Source organism: Microcaecilia unicolor, chromosome 4, assembly GCF_901765095.1.
Source record: "Microcaecilia unicolor chromosome 4, aMicUni1.1, whole genome shotgun sequence".
Lineage (NCBI taxonomy): Eukaryota > Metazoa > Chordata > Amphibia > Gymnophiona > Siphonopidae > Microcaecilia > Microcaecilia unicolor.
Window position 1 is genome coordinate 93103219 of NC_044034.1, and position 20705 is coordinate 93123923.

General features: G+C 46.1%; 1 protein-coding gene across 2 annotated transcripts in view; it reads right to left on the minus strand.

Annotated features, from left to right (window-relative positions):
• The window catches only part of FNDC3A (fibronectin type III domain containing 3A), a 379001-nt gene that overhangs the window by 25840 nt on the left and 332456 nt on the right, over nt 1–20705 (minus strand). For both annotated transcript variants that reach the window (XM_030200475.1, XM_030200477.1), the window contains one exon: nt 9757–9969. In XM_030200475.1, coding sequence (XP_030056335.1) covers nt 9757–9969 — 213 coding nt within the window. The remainder of the gene's footprint in view (nt 1–9756; nt 9970–20705) is intronic.

Below are 20705 nucleotides of genomic sequence, written 5' to 3' on the forward strand. Positions count from 1 at the left end.
CCTGTAGCCTGACACTGGGAGGCTAGGGTCCATTGTGTGGATCTCATGTGAAGACGTGTCACAGGTGTCACAAACTGTGTAGCCCAACAACCCCAACCTCTGCCATGCTGTGACCTGCTGCGAGGCTCGAATCTGGGAAGCCAGAGCGACTAGAGAGTGTCCATTCTCGGTGCTGGGAGAAAAGCTCAAACCTGCTGTGTATCGAGCAGGGCTCCAATTAATTCCAATTTTTGAGCAGGGTGAAGATGGGACGGGGTGGTTTATAACAAACTCTAGTAACTCTAGCGCCCAGACACTCCTCTGCATGGACTACTGAGCTCCAGCCTCCAACGTGCTCTTCACCAGCCAATCGTTGAGGTAAGGGAATACATAGGACTCCCAGTCTGCGTAGCGACACTGTGACTACTGTTAGACATTCGGTAAATACCCTGGGAGCTGATGCGATGCCAAAAGGCAACACACGGTACTGAAAGTGATGTGTTCCCAGCCAAAATCGGAGATACTTCCAATAGGCTGGAAGTATCGGGATGTGAGTATATGTGTCCTTTAAGACCAGAGAGCACAGCCAATCGCTCTCCTGAATCATTGGGAGAAGGGTGTCTAGGGAAACCATCCTGAACTTTTCTTTGACTAGGAATTTGTTCAGGACCCTTAGGTCTAGGATGGAGCGCATCCTTCCCTGTCTTCTCTTTCACGAAGAAGTACCTGGAATAGAATTGCTGCCCTTCTTTCCCTGGTGGAATTAGTTCAACCATATGGGCCTTTAGAAGGGTGGAGAGTTCCTCTGCTCATGCTGAGAGCTGAAGAAATGAGCTCTTACTGGGAAATTTGGAGTTTTTTTTTTTTAATGCCAGTTGAGGGCGTATTTGAGACAGACTATATGAAGAACCCACCGGTCGGAGGTCACAAGGGGTCACCTTTCGTAGAAAAACTTCAGCCGTCCCTCGATCATCAAGTTGTCTAGGATAGTCACTTTTACAGCAGCTATGCTCTGTGGAGCCAGACAAAAGCTCATCCCCTGCTTTGACTGGGGAGCAGCAGGGGCCTTAGGTGCAAGCTGCTGATGAAAATGAGTGAGCTGGGGCTGAGCCTGAACAGGCTGGCGAGCAGAGATGGCATACCGACATCTCTGTGAGTAGTAGGCATCCCTCCCTTGACTGTAGAGCTGCCTCTGAGGTGTTCTTCACCAGCCAATCATCGAGGTAAGGAAACACATGCACTCCCAGTCTGCATAACGATGCTGCAACCACCGCCAGGCATTTTGTAAGTACCCTGGGCGCAGAGGCCAGCCCAAAGGGCAGCACACAATACTGAAAGTGTCGAGTGCCCAGACGAAATCGAAGATACTTCTTGTGAGCTGGAAGTATCAAGATGTGTGTATAAGCATCCTTTAAGTCCAAAGAGCATAGCCAATCATTTTTCTGAATCATGGGAAGAAGGGTGCTCAGGGAAACCATCCTGAACTTTTCTCGGACTAGATATTTGTTCAGGGCCCTTAGGTCTAGGACGGGATGCATCACCCCTGTTTTCTTTTGCACAAGGAAGTACCTGGAATAGAATCCCAGCCCTTCTTGCCCTGGTGGAACAAGCTCAACCGCATTGGCACTGAGAAGGGCAAAGAGTTCCTCTGCAAGTACCTGCCTGCGCTGGAAGCTGAAAGACTGAGCTCCCGGTGGGCAATTTGGAGGTGTGGGGATCACATTGAGGGAGTACCCTGACCTGACTAACTGAAGAACCCACCGGTCGGAGGTTACGAGAGGCCACCTTTGGTGAAAATATTTTAACCTCCTCCCGACTGGAAGATCGTCTGGCACAGGTACTTTTATGGCGGCTATGCTCAGCTGGAGCCAGTCAAAAGCCCGTCCCTTGCTTTTGCTGGGGAGCTGCAGGGGCCAGTCTGGGCACACGCTGTTGACGCGAACAAGCGTGCTGGGGCTGAGCCTGTCGAGAAGGTGGATTGTACCTACGCTTATTGTAAGCATAGGGAGCAGTCCTCCTTCCCCTGAAAAACCTTCTACCTGTTGAGGTAGATGCTGAAGGCGTCCGGTGGGAGAGTTTGTCGAGGGCGGTTTCCTGCTGGTGGAGCTGCTCTACCACCTGCTCAACTTTCTCGCCAAAAATATTATCCCCCTGGCAAGGAAGATCCGCAAGCCGCTGCTAGGTTCGATTGTCCAGGTCAGAGGCATGCAGCCATGAGAGTCTGCGCATCACTATACCTTGAGCAGCGGATCTGGATGCAACGTATTATAAATACCCCTGGACAGGAATTTGCGACACGCCTTCAACTGCCTGACCACCTCCTGAAAAGGCCTGGTGAGCTCCACAGGGAGCTTATCCACCAAGTCCGCCAGTTGCTTCACATTGTTCCGCATGTGAATGCTCGTGTAGAGCTGGTAAGACTGAATTTTGGACATGAGTGTAGAGGACAGATAGGCCTTCCTCCCAAAAGAGTCCTAGATTCTCATCCCGGGGGCACCGAGGCGAAATCTCTAGAACTCTTGGCTCTCTTAAGAGCGGAATCCACAACCATAGAGTCGTGAGGTAACTGTGTCCTCATCAACTCAGGTTCTCCGTGAACCCGATATTGGGACTCAGCTTTCTTGGGGATGGTGGGATTGGATAGTGGTTTCATCCAGTTCCTTAGCAATGTCTCCTTAAGGACATTATGCAGAGGAACAGTGGATGGCTCCTTAGGTGGCGAAGGACAGTCAAGGACCTCGAGCATCTCAGTCCTGGGCTCATCCATAGACACCGCAGGGAAGGGAATGCCCACAGACATTTCCCGGACAAATGAATAGAAAGAAAGACTCTCTGGGGGAGAAAGCTTTCTTTCTGGGGAAGGAGTAGGATCAGAGGGAAGACCACAAGACTCATCAGAAGAGAAATATCTGGGATCCTCCTGTTCTTCCCACGAGGCCTCCTCCTTGGTATCGGACAAGAGTTCTCTGACTGCAGTCCAAAACCAGGCCCGTCTCGACACCGAGGAACCACGTCCTCGATGATGTCGAGAAGTCGACTCCCATGCCGGTGGCGATGAAGCTCCCTCCAGCGCGATGGGGAGTCGACTTGAGTGGCAGCCGACGCCGCAAGCGGTACCAGCGTCTGAGACTGCACCACAGACCCGGAGCCAGCCGCCGCTTCCATCAACGGTAAAGAGGGCGTAAGCACCCCTGGTACCGGAACAGACTGACGCAGCAGGCTGTCCAGGAGACCTGGGAGAATGGCTCGGAGGCGCTCGTCCAGAGTCTCTACCGGAAAAGGCTGTGGGGCCAGAGCAGGAGCCGGAGGCAGAATCTGCAAGGGATGAGGAGGTGGTACTGGGCTGTCCGAAGACCGACACCTTTTGAATGGAGGGCGAGCAGTCCTCCCGGCATCGATGCTTCTCGGGTGCCGAATCCTTCGATGCCCCAGAGCTCCCGGTACCGTGTCTGGAAGGAGACCGATGGCGATGCTTCTTAGCCTTCGCTTCAGGCACAGCATCGGTACTCCTCGGTACTGACGAGGAGAACATGGAATCCACACGTTTTCTCGGGGTCGGGTCCGAAAGAGGTTGGTCCCAGTGGGCCTGCACAGCAGGAGTCTTCGAGGCAGGTGGAGACCCACTTGATGGCTCACTGCTCCCAGTGTGTGGTGGTCTCCGGACAGCCATTACCTGTGCTCCCGATGTCATAGTAACATAGTAGATGATGGCAGAAAAAGACCCGCGTGGTCCATCTAGTCTGCCCAACAAGATAACTCATATGTGCTACTTTTTGTGTATACCCTACTTTGATTTGTACCTGTGATCTTCAGGGCACAGACCGTGTAAGTCTGCCCAGCACTATCCCCACCTCCCAACCACCAGCCCCGCCTCCCAACCACCGGCTCTGGCACAGACCATATAAATCTGCCCAGCACTATCCCCGCCTCCCAACCACCGGCTCTGGCACAGACCGTATAAATCTGCCCAGCACTATATCCCCGCCTCCCAACCACCAGCCCCGCCTCCCACCACCGGCTCTGGCACAGACCGTATAAGTCTGCCCAACACTATCCCTGCCTCCCAACCACCAGTCCCACTTCCCACCACCGGCTCTGGCACAGACCATATAAGTCTGCCCAGCACTATCCCCGCCTCCTGATCTTGACTAAGTGCTGGATCATCTCCGGTGCCGACCTCGACACCGCCGACCTCGATACCGCTGTCAACGTCGACGCCGAAGAACCGGGCAAAGCTCCAAACAGACGGTCCTGCTGAGCTAATCTCAACGCCTTTGTCCACTTTTTAAGGCTAAGACACAACTTACATGCGTCTGGGCGATGGTCGGGCCCAAGGCACTGGATACACCACGAGTGGGGATCGGTACCTGAGATTGCCCGGTTGCATCAACCACACTTCTTGAAGCCGTTGGGAATACTCGATGTCATGGATGGAAAAATAGCGGCGGCGAAGTAAAAGTTCTCGATGGTGCCAAACAAAACAGGCACAAAAAAGGAGAAACGCGTACGTGCGACCTAAGAGGGCCGCGATGGGAATGAAAGGAAACTTAGAAGGGAAAAACTAAGAAAATAAGGATATATATATATATATATTTTTAAAGAAACCGCTCACAGATCATGCAAAAGAAAAAAGCGGAAAAAGACCACATAACGAAGGCTCTTTTCAGGGGCACATGGAGAAAGACCGCAAGCAGTCTCTCTTCTACCGTGGAAAGAAAAGAACTAAAGCGGGACTCTTGCGCGACAGGCGGGAAGATGGCCGTGCGCGCGTTCGAAGGCTCTAGCAAGCTTTGTTGCTAGGAAGATTTCCGTTCGGGGGGGCTGCCATGGACGTCACCCATCAGTGAGAACAAGCAGCCTGCTTGTCCTCGGAGAAATTTGTTTCCGATACTAAGGGCATTGGTATACAAAGCACTCCAGATATTGCTCTTTTCTTCCCATTTCTATAAAAGTATTAGATATCTTACATTCATGAGAGTTGTTAATGACTTTCGGGCTTTTCTCACCCATCCCCAGCGAATCTAGTTTAACTCCTTAGTACATTAGCCAGTCTGTTACGGAACACACTTCGTCCCTTCTTTGATAGATGGATGCCATCCCTGCTCAGGTCGTCTTGGAAAAGTATCCCATGGTCAAGGAAACTGACGCGCTCACTCAGGCACCATCCACACAGCCACATATTCCGCTCCAGGATGTGAGCTTCCCTCATTTGGTCTTTACCCTCAACAGGAAGGATTGATGAGAACACAGCCTGTGCACCTAACTGATTCACCCTCTGTCCCAGAGCCATGAAGTCATGTTTGATATGTTCTGCATGATATCTAGAAGTATCATTAGTGCCAACATGGATGAGCAGCACTGGATAGTGGTTAGTAAGTTTGACGAGTCTCAGTTAACTTTCTGTTACATCCCAAATCTTGGAACCAGGCAGACAGAACACCTCCCTGGCAGATGGGCACCTCAGTACCCTCAGAAGAGAATCACCAACTACAACTACCTTTTGCTTCTTATTAGCCACTGATCCAGCAACTTCGGGATTGTTGAGCTTTGTTTCCTCTTGTTCTTGAGATATTAAGAAACAAGGCTCAACATTCCCAAAGATTTCAGCAGATAAAGACCCGTACAGTCCTATCCACCTATCTAGTCTGCCCAACAAGATAAACTCATAGCATAAGGTAATATATATATATATATACAGTGGGGGAAATAAGTATTTGATCCCTTGCTGATTTTGTAAGTTTGCCCACTGACAAAGACATGAGCAGCCCATAATTGAAGGGTAGGTTATTGGTAACAGTGAGAGATAGCACATCACAAATTAAATCCGGAAAATCACATTGTGGAAAGTATATGAATTTATTTGCATTCTGCAGAGGGAAATAAGTATTTGATCCCCCACCAACCAGTAAGAGATCTGGCCCCTACAGACCAGGTAGATGCTCCAAATCAACTCGTTACCTGCATGACAGACAGCTGTCGGCAATGGTCACCTGTATGAAAGACACCTGTCCACAGACTCAGTGAATCAGTCAGACTCTAACCTCTACAAAATGGCCAAGAGCAAGGAGCTGTCTAAGGATGTCAGGGACAAGATCATACACCTGCACAAGGCTGGAATGGGCTACAAAACCATCAGTAAGACGCTGGGCGAGAAGGAGACAACTGTTGGTGCCATAGTAAGAAAATGGAAGAAGTACAAAATGACTGTCAATCGACAAAGATCTGGGGCTCCACGCAAAATCTCACCTCATGGGGTATCCTTGATCATGAGGAAGGTTAGAAATCAGCCTACAACTACAAGGGGGGAACTTGTCAATGATCTCAAGGCAGCTGGGACCACTGTCACCACGAAAACCATTGGTAACACATTACGACATAACGGATTGCAATCCTGCAGTGCCCGCAAGGTCCCCCTGCTCCGGAAGGCACATGTGACGGCCCGTCTGAAGTTTGCCAGTGAACACCTGGATGATGCCGAGAGTGATTGGGAGAAGGTGCTGTGGTCAGATGAGACAAAAATTGAGCTCTTTGGCATGAACTCAACTCGCCGTGTTTGGAGGAAGAGAAATGCTGCCTATGACCCAAAGAACACCGTCCCCACTGTCAAGCATGGAGGTGGAAATGTTATGTTTTGGGGGTGTTTCTCTGCTAAGGGCACAGGACTACTTCACCGCATCAATGGGAGAATGGATGGGGCCATGTACCGTACAATTCTGAGTGACAACCTCCTTCCCTCCGCCAGGGCCTTAAAAATGGGTCGTGGCTGGGCCTTCCAGCACGACAATGACCCAAAACATACAGCCAAGGCAACAAAGGAGTGGCTCAGGAAGAAGCACATTAGGGTCATGGAGTGGCCTAGCCAGTCACCAGACCTTAATCCCATTGAAAACTTATGGAGGGAGCTGAAGCTGCGAGTTGCCAAGCGACAGCCCAGAACTCTTAATGATTTAGAGATGATCTGCAAAGAGGAGTGGACCAAAATTCCTCCTGACATGTGTGCAAACCTCATCATCAACTACAGAAGACGTCTGACCGCTGTGCTTGCCAACAAGGGTTTTGCCACCAAGTATTAGGTCTTGTTTGCCAGAGGGATTAAATACTTATTTCCCTCTGCAGAATGCAAATAAATTCATATACTTTCCACAATGTGATTTTCCGGATTTAATTTGTGATGTGCTATCTCTCACTGTTACCAATAACCTACCCTTCAATTATGGGCTGCTCATGTCTTTGTCAGTGGGCAAACTTACAAAATCAGCAAGGGATCAAATACTTATTTCCCCCACTGTATATATGATCTCGATTTGTCCTTGCCATTTTCAGGGCATAGACCATAGAAGTTTGCCTGGCATTATCCTTATTCTCCAACTTCTGACGTTGTCATCGAAGCGCCACTGCAACCCATCCAAATCCGTCCAGCTACAATCAGGGCACAGACTATACAAATTTGCCCAGCACTTCTCATGCTTCCCAATTACTTGTACTGCCATCTAATCACTGCTAGGCTTCTTTGGATCCATTCCTTCTAAATAGGATTCCTTTGTGTTTATTCCACACATTTATGAATTCCATTACAGTTTTCATCTCCGTTACCTTTCCTGAGTTGGCCCCCCTACAACCTCAATTCATGTCCTCTAGTTCTATCACCTTCCCATATCTGGAAAAGGTTTGTTTGTAGATTAATACCTTTCAAATATTTAAATGTCTATCGTATAACCCATCTCTCCTTTCCTCCAGGGTATACACGTTCAGGTCATCAAGTCTCTCCTTATACATCTTGTGATGCAAACCCCAAACCATTTTCATTGCTTTTTTCTGAACCACTTCAAGACTTTTTATGTCCTGTATTTAAGGAAAATAGGAGGAAAATGATGAAATAAAATGATAAACAGCGCACGGGAAGGCACAGAAACACTCAAAAAAAATATGTGCCGTGAAGAGAAGACCATGATGCGTCTTCTCAGCTCTACGGAAAAACAAAGAATGAGGGACCTGAACTTGTGCGTCGGGTGGGAAGGCACCAGCACATGCGTGGTGGGATGCTGCTAGAATTTTCTACAACCTCCTAGTCAGCGTCCATACCGGGATCCATCAGATGACATCACCCACATGTGAAAATACAATGGGCCTGCTTGTTCTCGGAGAATAGGATCTCACCCTCTCCACATCCCCAAGGTAATTAAGGTCCTCCCTAAAGAGTATCCCTAACCACACCTTCTCTGAAGGACATCACATGATGTGACACCCGCCAGCAAGCCTTCTCCAGAGTACCCCCATACTTTGGAATGCACTACCTAAAAGGATTTGCTCAATGCAAGGCTTTCTCTACTTCAGGAAGCAAGTGAAAGCTTGGCTCTTCTCCCAACCCTTTAATGGAAGAAGCTACTAGCTCGCTAGTCAGTCACACACAAGGACATACACCGGATGAACATACTGTGGCAGGACTTGGTCATTCACTCCTATTCTAGTTGAAATTATATTCCTGTACCTTTCTGAGTTCACATAAAACTACCTTTAAATTATTTTCTAACTCCCGTTACTCTATCTTATGTGTTCGATCTTTGCTTACAGCTTATGCTATGAACATTTTTATTGCAAATTATGTTGCCATTGTAAGTAGCATATTATGCCATACTATGTACTGTTATCTGAATATTTTTACTGCTTTAATTATCTATGTTCGACTTCTTCTTGTTGTACACCATGCCTTGGGTGAATTTCTTCAAAAAGGTGGTAAATAAATCTTTAAAAAAGAAATACATAAATAAAAAATTATTAAATATCTGGCTAAATTTGTGTGAGCAAGTTAGTCTGCACAAAAAGAAGTCATGACAACTTTATTTCAGATATTCAGTAGAAAACTTATCTGGAATTAGTTTTGCTGGGTAGCAAGCAGGATAAAATTATTCAGATATCTAGATATTTTACTGCTTGACAACTTTTTGAATACGGGGCACAGGGTTTGTTTTTTAAAATTCTTTTTAGGGGGCATGAGGTATGGGGAATGGGAAAGCAGGTAGGTAGAGGGGAAGTAGAAGCCACCTATTCCACAGAATGGCTTCAGTAACTGGATTTACACTATACATTAATATATTAATACTGTAAAATGCACCTTTTAAAACTTATGGTTATGTACTTCCTATAAAACAGAATACATTTGACTGCACTTAAATCTGACCAACAGGATTATTAAATGTCAGTTTACATGTCTGTAAAAAAAACAGCAAAGCAGTGGAATCAAATGCATTTATTGGAATAATACCCGATGTGGCCACGTTTTGCCCTCAGGCTGTCTCAGGGGTACAAACTATAAAAACAAAACACAAGTATAAAAACATATATAGCCATACATAATAACAATGTCATAAGCATGATTCAACAAAAAAAACAATTATTTCAAAATTGAGTCAACATATATAAAACAATCATTTAAAAATTCTAAAAAACATGTATAAATAATTGTTTTTTTTTGTTGAATCATGCTTATGACATTGTTATTATGTATGGCTATATATGTTTTTATACTTGTGTTTTGTTTTTATAGTTTGTACCCCTGAGACAGCCTGAGGGCAAAACGTGGCCACATCGGGTATTATTCCAATAAATGCATTTGATTCCACTGCTTTGTTGTTTTTTATATACTGTTTTGTAAGCAGTTGTGTGCCTTTTTGTTTTGTAGTTTACATGTCTGCACAACTCTGCAGATTCTAAACATTAATACTACTATGGCATAAAATGCAGCGTTAAGCTAAAAGGAGAAACATGGTTAACACTTACCTTCCATTCTTATCCTCCATTTGAAGGTGATATTGAATGGAATCTATAGTTGAAGCCCGAACTGTCCCCTCTCCCCACTTCAGCTTCAGGTTCTGGTGACTGTACACAGCACACTCTAGACGCGGTGGATCAGGAGGGAAAGGCTTTGTCATCAATTTCACTGTGTGACTGAAAGGACCAGCTCCCAGGCTATTTAGGGCTTGAATTCGTATTCTAATAAGTAAAATGGATAAAACCAAAACAAGTTGTTACACAAACACTTTTTCCTGACCACTGTGCTACACATTTGGGCACAAAATTTAGCCATCCCTGGTCAAACTATGTATTTCAGTGAATCCTTAAGAAAACAAAAGCTGACACAACCTCTATATACTGGAAAATTTTATTTGTTACGTTTGTACCCCACATTTTCCCACCTATTTGTAGGCTCAATGTGCCTTACATAGTACCGGAGAGGCGTTTGCAGACTAATTGCCTACTGCTCATGCTTGATCTATTCTTACTGTACACCGCCTTGAGTGAATTCCTTCAAAAAGGCGATAAATAAAATCCTAATAAATAAACAAACAAACAAACAAACAAACAAACAAACAAATAAATAAAGTGATGTTGTGGTAAGATAAAGTTCATGTGGCACAGCCACATTAGGGCATCGTATAATGTAACAGTTGTGTTATGTCCATTACGTACTTTAGTTTTGTTGTGTTGCAGGTATCAGGCATTTATGTTGGATTGGCAAGGTATGCCTTTTTAAACAGGTTAGTTTTTAGTGTTTTCCGGAAGTTTTGGTGATCGTATGTAGTTTTCAAGGCTTTTGGTAATGCGTTCCACAGTTGTGTGCTAATGTAGAAAAAACTGGATGCGTAGGTTGATTTGTATTGAGTCCTTGCAGCTTGGGTAGTGCAGATTTAGGTATGTTCGTGTTGATTCGGCTGTGTTTCTAGTTGGTAGGTCGATCAAATCTGTCATGTACCCCGGTGCTTCACCATAGATAATTTTGTGAACCAGAGTGCAGATTTTGAAAGCAATGCGTTCTTTGATTGGGAGCCAGTGTAGTTTTTCGCAGAGGGGTTTTGCGCTTTCAAATCACGTTTTTCCGAAGATAAGCCTAGCTGCCGTGTTTTGAGCGGTCTGAAGTTTCTTTAAGGTTTGTTCTTTACATCCCACATAGATTCCATTGCAGTAGTCTACATGGCTTAGTACCATTGATTGTACCAGGTTGCAAAATGTTTCCCTCGGGAAGAATTGCTTCATGCGTTTGAGCTTCCACATTGAGTGGAACATTTTCTTTGTCGTGGATATCACTTGGCTCTCTAGTGTTAAGTGGCAGTCCATTGTAATGCCGAGGATTTTCAGGCTGTCTGAGATAGGGAGGATGTAATCTGGGGTGTTGATGATTGTGGGGTTGTCCACGCTGTGTTGGGACGAGAGGATGAGACTGTGTGTTTTTTCTTTGTTAAGTTTTAGTTAAAATGCATTAGCCCAAGAGTCCATGATGTTCAAGCTGTTCTTGATTTTGTTGGCAATTTCTGTCAGGTTAGATTTATAAGGAATGTATATTGTGACATCGTCTGCATAGATGAAAGGGTTAAAGCCTTGGCTGGATAAGGACTTGGCTAGTGGGGTCATCATTAGGTTGAAGAGGATCGGTGATAGAGGTGATCCTTGTGGTACACCACAGTCTGCTTTCCACGGTGATATGTTTGAGTTTGATTTTACTTGATATGTTCTTGTGGTTACGAAAACCTTGATCCAGCTAAGTATGTTTCCACCGATCCCGAATTTATCTAGTAATCTTACTAATATAGTATGGTTATGTCAAATGCACTAGACATGTCGAATTGGAGGAAGAAGATGTTTTTGCCTATTGCTATTTCCTGCTTGAATTTGGCTAGAAGAGTGAGTAGTACTGTTTCTGTGCTGTGGAGGGGGTGAAAACCTGATTGTGATTAGTGTAATATTGAGGATTTGTTTATATAATCTGTAAGTTGTTTGGCTACCATGCTTTCCATCAGTTTGACTAACAACGGGATGGATGCTACTGGACAGTAGTTAGTGATTTCATTTGTTTTTTGTCTTGGTGTCTTTTGGTATCGGGGTGAGTAGGATGTTGCCGTTTTCTTTAGGGAAGAGACCTTGCTGAAGCATGTAGTTAAGGTGGGATGTGAGGTCTGCTATGAAGCGGTCAGGGGCGGATTTCATTAGGTAGTTGGGACAGGTATCTAGTTTGCAGTGAGTGTTGGAGAACCTGCTAATTGCCTGTGTAACTGTATCGACGGTAAGGAGGGCGAAGTTTAACCAGGTTCGGTCAGCCGTGTATTCTCCAGTGGTTGGGTCCAACTCATTAAGTAAGTTTTCGATGTCAGTATTGTCATGAGGTAGCGTGTTGCATAGGTTTACAATTTTTTCATTGAAATACTTAGCAAGTTTATCTGCAGATGGGCATTATAATGTGTGTAGTTCAGAACTATACCCCTAAAATGAATGAAATAAAAGCAAATAAATGTTAAGGAAATGGAATCATAGCTAACACTGGAATGCCTTTAACTGTTTCAGATATACTTCCTTAGTCAGGCTGTATAGTGACCAAAAATCTTCTCAAAACAAACAAGGAAAACAAATTAAAAGGTATCATTCTTACATCAAGAGGCGTCTATGATATAGCATAAAACCCATCTAATCAAACCATAAAAAAAAAACAGGTTTCGTGGAAATAGAACATCTTAAGCATTTGGAGAGGAAATAGAAAAACAGTGACAGAGGTGGGTTAATGGGTGTAGTTTACAGCGGGTAGGGGCCCCAAAATACCCCTCTAGAAGAGGAAAACAAGTAAAGCTGTAAGACATCAGTAAGTTCATGGGGGCAGGTACCAGATAAGGGACCTGTGTAAAGGAAACAAAAACTGAGGTAATTAAAGCAGGTTAGAATAAATAGAACAAGGAAATTGCATATTGTGGCATGACAAACATGAATTTAAAAGCTTTGAAAAAAAAATTAAGCGAAAGTGGTAACAGGAAACCAAAATCACACAATTGCCAGCAAAGCCAGCTTGTGACTAACAGAACTTATGGCGAAATATAAATTAAAAAGAGGAACTTGACTTAGTATTTGCAATGGGACTTATTGGAGAAAAGAACAAATTATGGTAGAGCAGAGGGGAACAGAACGGAGGGTATTCAGAGCAACCCATAAGATACCAGTAGGTGACAGAATGGCATGCATTTATCCACACAGGCACAGGCGGTTGCTTAATCTTGGCAGTTTGTGTTTAAGGAAAAGTGTGTGTGCCCCCAAAGATAGATAAGGGATGCTGCAAAGGGAGATTAGCTACTTAAAAGACATGCAGACAATTAAAAAGGTACTTCCAGAAAGGGAGAGTAGGTGAGGAGATAAAAAGAAAGGGTATTATAAGGTTGAGCAGCAGTAAGCTCTAGTGGCCAGGCACTAACTTAAAGACAACAGTCAGAAAATCAGGACTAGAATATATTTGACAGGAGGCAAAGATTTTCTATGAGAAAGAATTAGAGTACCAAGCATAACTGGCAACCCCACAGTTATGCAATATCCTCTCACACCGAGGATGTGTCTCCAGGGGTAGTGCCCAGGTGGGAAGGGTTAGGACGGCTGCTGTAGCTGGTGATTCAATTATTAGGCACGTAGATATCTAGGTGGATGGTGATCGTGAGGATCACCTGGTCACTTACCTGCCTGGTGCGAAGGTGGCGGACCTCATGCGTCACCTAGATATGATTTTAGATAGTGCTGTGGAGGAGCCGGCTATCTTTGTACATGTGGGTACCAATGACATAGGAAAATGTGGGACAGAGGTTCTGGAAGCCAAATTTAGGCTGTTAGGTAGAAAGCTCAAATCCAGAACCTCTAGGGTAACATTTTCTGAAGTGCTACCCATTCCACCCGCAGAGCCCGTGCTACCCGTTCCACGCACAGAGCCCAAGAGACAGAGTCTCAATGCGTGGATGAGACAATGATGCAGGAAGGAAGGTTTTAGATTTCTTAGGAACTGGGCAACATTCTGGGGAAGGGAGAGCCTATTCCAAAAGGATGGGCTCCACCTTAACATGGTGGGACCAGGCTGCTGGCAACGGCATTTATAAAGGATATAGAGCAGCTTTTAAACTAGAGACTGGGGAAGGCAGACAGTCGCTCAAAAGTGCATGGTTCGAAATAAGGTATCTTTAAAGATATCAGCAAAACAGGGAAGACTGGGTATCACAATAGTGAGGTTGCAAAAGAGACGGTAGTAGATCAGGTGTCCTTAAATGAAAGTCAGACAAAAGATTGAAAATTAATACTGTCAAGTACTGAGCATGATGTAAATAGGAACAACAAACAGTCTGAAATGTCTATATGTGAATGCCAGAAGCCTAAGAAATAAGATGGGAGAGTTAGAATATATTGCACTAAATGAAAAATTAGATATAATAGGCTTCTCTGAGACCTGGTGGAAGGAGGATAACCAGTGGGACACTGTCAGACCGGGGTACAAATTATATCGTAATGATAGGGTAGACTGAATTGGCGGAGGGGTAGCACTGTATGTTAAACAGGGCCTTAAATCAAACAGATTGAAAATTCTGCAGAATACTTATGTACTTATGTAGTAGGGATTGAACCAACTCTGGAGTCACTTGGATAATATCCACTAGGCTCCCTGAGGCTTGTGACCACTGGGAAGCTAGGGTCCACTGGGCAGTTCTCATAAGATGTGCCAAGGGAGTTACATGCACAGTGGAGGTCATGTGGCCTAGTAACCTCAATATCTATTGAGCCATAACCTGCTGGCTGGCATGAAGCTGAGTGGTGAGAGCGATTACAGCGTCCACTCTCGGTACAGGGAGAAAAGCTTACTCTTGCTGTGTATCCAACAGTACTACTACTACTACTAATCATTTCTAAAGCACTACTAGACATATGCAGCGGCGTACACTTGAACATGAAGAGACAATCCCTGCTCGACAGAGTAGCCATAGGGACCAATGCACCCAATGCTGGTGCAAGTGCCAACGTCGATGCCGATGATTTGGACCTGCCTCTTTTTGCACCTCTCTGGACTTCTGTGCTCTTTTTTGCATATGCAAACAAAGAATACAGTTAATAGTTATGGTTTGGCCCCCAAACACTGGATACACCAGGAATGGGTGTCAGCCCCATAGATGGTCCGGTTGTACTGAGCACGGCTCTTGAAGCCACTCTATGGTGATGAAAAAAAAAAGTCTTTATCACCAAAAAAATAAGGGTTAACACCCAGTTGATGCTCAGGCCTAAGAGGGCTTGCGAGTCCAAAAAAAAAAAAAAAAAAAGGAAACTTAAGGACAAAACTCACTAAAAAATATGAGAGAGAGGAGTAAAATAAATTCCGAGAGGAAATAAGGGAATTCTAGCCTAAAAACCTGTGAGGGAAGGCACCAAAAGACTAATGGGAAAAAAATGAAGCTTAGAGGAGCAATGAAGAACACATCTTCCCCTCACTGGGGATGAAAACATGACTGCTGGTCCCATGCTAGTGTGGGAAGGCACATTCGCATGCATAGTGGGAGTGCTGCCTCGAGCTCTTAAAGCTATAGTACACTAGTAAGCGTTTCCGCACAGGTGTCATGGATGACATCACTCATATGTGAAAATTAAGTGGCCTGCTTGTACTCGGAGAAAATATATGTACACCTGATGCAAACAGAATGCTAAAATGTGGCCATATTTGGTTTTGTAGGTTAATTATACCCTAAAAAATAAAATCAATTTAATTTTAAAATTAAATAGTTTCCACATGAATGTGTGGTATATCAAATGAATTAAATCAAACAATAACTAGCAAATTTTTTCATGCATTATTCACAGGGAAGGGAACAGGAAGGTTGCACAGAGAGAGAGAAGAACAGATGATGCATGCTTGGGGGATAGGGAATGTAGGAAGTGAAAGGGAGTAGCAAGGACAACAGGGTGCAAGGTTGGAAGGCAGGGGAAAGAGGAGATCTCATGGGTGAGTGGAGGGCAAGAAGGGGATTGGCAAAGGGAAGGGGAATAGTGCAAGATGATCAAGGAGAGAGGGCAGAGGGAAAGAAACTTACATATTCATTGTCACACACACTGGAAACATGTAAATACCCCCATAACAGTAGAGTACAAAAAGTGAAAGAAGAGTGACAGAGAAGAGATGGGAAGAATACCAATGTGGTTGGCAGGAAAGGGTGGGGAATGCAGGAGGTAGAGTGGTGTAGAATGGAGTGGGAAGACTTGAAGATAGTAGGAGGGACCAAATAAGTGCAGGACAAATAAAGAAAGCCTACATCCCCACCCCAACACACTCCTATATACCATCTAACCACACCCCAACTCCCCCACGCATACACATCCTCAACATATCCATCACTACATAAACACGCAGATATCACTCCATGCCCCTGCATCCAACTCACTCCCCATAGATAACAGCTATACTCACACCATGAAGATCAATATACAAAGCACAATCCACCAGTGGCGTAGCTAGGGTAGTTGACACCCGGGGCCGGTCATTTTTTAACACCCCCCCCCCCTGAAATTCAGTACTAGGCATACCGAGAATACAAAACACTCAGGACCTATAGAGAAATTCTACCATACCATAAGCAGTAATTTGTACGAGTCACACAAGGAAAAGGAAAGCATCTTAAACACTACAGTGAGCACTAGAACATCAATTCACCTATTGTAAAACGAAAACAGACAGATTAGTACAGATCGTCGATCCTGCACAGTCAATACCAACCGAAAGCCATGTCTTTTTCACAAATAGATACACCCTAATCCACTATAGAATAAGTAATCATAAACTTTCTATTTAGACAAAAATTAAACTGAACCCCCAAGATGCCAGACTCTGCATACAATGCAACACCACAGAAACAGAAAATGTCCTCTAGTACTGTGCAAAATATAAAAACAGCAGATGTAAATTTGAAAAAACTAATAAATACCAATCACCACTTTACAAATTAACAAATAGAAATAAAACAAATAATATCATTTTATTGGACTAATACATTTAGCTTTCAGAGGCCAAAACCTCCTTCCTCAGGTCAATTCAGTATAGTACTGTGTCCTATCCTGACCTGAGGAAGGGGGTTTTGTTCTCCGAAAGTAAAATGTATTAAAATTAGTCCAATAAAAAGATTACCTTATTTACATGTTCTATTATAAACATTTATTAACACAGCTACAATACTACTTTATCCTAAAGCAAAAAAATAAAAATATATATTTACAGTTCGTTGTCTCTGGTTTCTGCTTTCCTCATCTTTTCACTGTCTTCCTTCTATCCAGCATCTGTCTTCGCTCTCTCTCTGCCATCCAGTGTCTGCCCTCTCTCTCTGCCCCTTCCATCCACTGTCTGCCCTCTCTCTCTTCCATCCACTTCAGCCCCTTCCATGCACCATCTGTCCCAGTCTGCCATCTCTCTCCCCCCTTCCATCAACATCTGCCCTCTATCTCTGCCCCTTCCATCCACCATTTGCCCCAGTCTGCCCTCTTTCTCTCTCCCCTTCCACCCACCATCTGCCCTTTCTCTCTGCCCCTTCAATCCGTCTGCCCTCCCTCTCCCATCCGTCCAGGGTCTGCCCTCCCTCACTTGCCCCCCCTTCCATCCAGGATCTGTCCCCTCTCTCTCTGCCCCCTCTTTTCAGCCCCCAGTTCCAGTCCCCTTCATCCACCACATGCCTTGCATCCCCCCCTTTCAGCCCCAGACCCATTCTCCCACCTGCCCCAGGCATGGACCCATTTTCCCTCCTGCCCCCATGTCAGACCCCAATTCCAGCTTCAGACCCCTTCTCCCATCTGAGCACTCCCCTCCCCCCTCTGAGCACCCCCACCCTGCCCAATCCCCTTCTCCCCTCTCTGAGCACCCATCTGAGCTCCCCCACCCTCCCTAATCCCCTTCAAGCACCCCTCTGAGCTCCCCCACCCCTCCCCAATCCCCTTCTCCCCTCTCTGAGCTCCCCACCCCTCCCCAATCCCCTTCTCCCCTCTCTGAGCTCCCCACCCTCCCTAATCCCCTTTAAGCACCCCTCTGAGCGCCCCCACCCCTCCCCAATCCCCTTCTCCCCTCTGAGTCCTTCCCCCCGAGATCCGTTCTCCTGCTGCTCCTACCCTTAACATTTTTTTTTCGAAGCGCCAGAGAGTGGCAGGCAGCGCGCCTCGCGTCTGCCCTGCTAGTAAAGAAGATCTCGCTGACGTCGTCGCCCTTCCCACATTGAGTCCCGCCCCCCTCTGAGGCAACTTCCTATTACCGCGAGGGCGGGCGGGACTCAGTGTGAGAAGGACGACGACGTCAGCGAGATCTTCTTTACTAGCAGGGCAGACGCGAGGCGCGCTGCCTGCCACTCTCTGGCGCTTCGAAAAAAAAATGTTAAAGGCGGAGCAGCGGGAGCGGAGCACCCCCCCGACCCGATGACAACCGGGGCGGACCGCCCCTACCTTGCTACGCCACTGCAATCCACACAGACCTCAAATACAGCAATCACTATTCACATATACCATCAATCACTATCCAAACTTTATACCCACTCATCTAATGCTACCCTACTGAGCAGTGGCGTAACCAGACCTGACATTATGGAGATGCGGCAGAATTAACATTGGGGGGGGGGGGGGGGGACACTAGGCATACAGGTGTGAGCAGTTCTTGATATACTCCTAAATAATACCTTAGAGTGTACTTGTTGATGGATTTCTAAGTAAACAGTCTGTCCCGCATCAACATAAACCATATACACACATGGAAACTTGGAAATTCACTCTCATTTTTAAATAAAGTCGCATTACCCCATAACTTAAACTTTGCCATTATAGTAGACTTGAATCTGGATCAACATCTCAACACACATCACAATATCCTGCAAAATAATTACCACAATGGCACATATCTTTCAAACTTGCTTTATAACAAACACCTTATTCACCAGGAACTCACCATACAAAAATAGTTCTTATTTTGGTGTAATCTCTGAAAAAAATATAAACCCTCTCCAGTCCCAAGCACAAAATCTACAAAAATCACTCAGGACCTATAGAACTAATTTAGTTCACTATAACACCACTAATTTACAGAAGTAACACAACAAATGACCCTAACTAGAAAGTAGTAACACAGTAAATATTGCACTGGGACCTAGAACATCAATGTGCCTATTGGTAAACTGAATAAGCTGAATTATAACAGATGCTTACATTTCTTCCCTTGTCCCAGTGGCGTAGCAAGGGCGGGGCCGGTGGGGGGGGGGGGTGCTCCGTCGAGAGCTGACAGAGGGGAGAAGGGGATTGGGGAGGGTGGGGGAGCTCAGATGGGTGCTCAGAGGTGAGAAAGGGTCTGAAGCTGGAACTGGGGTCTGACAAGGGGGCAGGAGGGAAAATGGGTCCATGCCTGGGGCAGGTGGGAGAATGGGTCTGAGGCTGAAAAGGGTGGATGCAAGGCATGTGGTGGATGAAGGGGGCTGGAACTGGGGGCTGAAAAGGAGGGTAGTTGGGATAAGGGGGCTAGTACTGGAACTGGGGGCTGAAAAGGGGCAGGGGCTGAAACTGTGGGGACTGGGGGCTTTAAAGGGGACAGGGAGAAATGGCTGGGGCTGAAGCTCAGGACTGGTGAGAGAAAAGGGCTGGGGTTGAAACTAGGGGCTGAAAAGGGTGTCAGCGGGTGGGGGGTGCTCCGTCGACAGCTGACAGAGGGGAGAAGGGGATTGGGGAGGGTGGGGGAGCTCAGATGGGTGCTCAGAGGGGAGAAAGGGTCTGAAGCTGGAACTGGGGTTGACAAGGGGGCAGGAGGGGAAATGGGTCCATGCCTGGGGCAGGTGGGAGAATGGGTCTGAGGCTGAAAAGGGTGGATGCAAGGCATGTGGTGGATGAAGGGGGCTGGAACTGGGGGCTGAAAAGGAGGGTAGTTGGGATAAGGGGGCTAGTACTGGAACTGGGGGCTGAAAAGGGGCAGGGGCTGAAACTGTGGGGACTGGGGGCTTTAAAGGGGACAGGGAGAAATGGCTGGGGCTGAAGCTCAGGACTGGTAAGAGAAAAGGGCTGGGGTTGAAACTAGGGGCTGAAAAGGGGACGGGGAGAAGTGGCTGGGGGCTGAAGCTCGGGACTGATGGGAGAAAAGGGCTGGGGACTGGTGGGATAGTGGGGCTGAAAAGGGGGGCAGGTGGGAGATGTGGGCTAGGGCTGGAACTAGGGGCAGGTGGAATAAGGGAGCTGGAACTGGGGGCTGAAAAGAGGGGACAGAGAGAGAGAGGGAGGGGACAGACCCTGGATTGAAGGGGGAGCGCAGACCTTGGATGGATGGGAGAGGGAGGGCAGACCCTGGATGGATGGGAGAGGGAGGGCAGACGGATTGAAGGGGCAGAGAGAAAGGGCAGATGGTGGGTGGAAGGGGGAGAGAGAAAGAGGGCAGACTGGGGCAAATGGTGGATGGAAGGGGCAGAGATAGAGGGCAGATGTGGATGGAAGGTGGAGAGAGATGGCAGATGTTGATGGAAGGAGGAGAGAGAGATGGCAGACTGGGGCAGATGGTGGATGGAAGGGGCAGAAACAGAGGGCAGACAGTGGATGGAAGGGGCAGAGAGAGAGGGCAGACAGTGGATGGAAGGGGCAGAGAGAGAGGGCAGACATTGGATGGAAGGGACATTAGAGAGGGCAGACACTGGATGGCAGAGGCAGAGAGAGAGAGAGAGAGAGAGAGAGAGAGAGAAGACAGATGTTGGATGGAAGGAAGACAGTGGAAAGAAGATGAGGAAAGCAGAAACCAGAGACAGCAAACTGTAAATAAAATATATATTTTTATTTTTTTGGTTTAGGATATAGTATTGTAGCTGTGTTAATAAATGTTTATAAACAGAACATGTAAATAAGGTAATCTTTTTATTGGACTAATTTTAATACATTTTGACTTAACTTTCAGAGAACAAAAC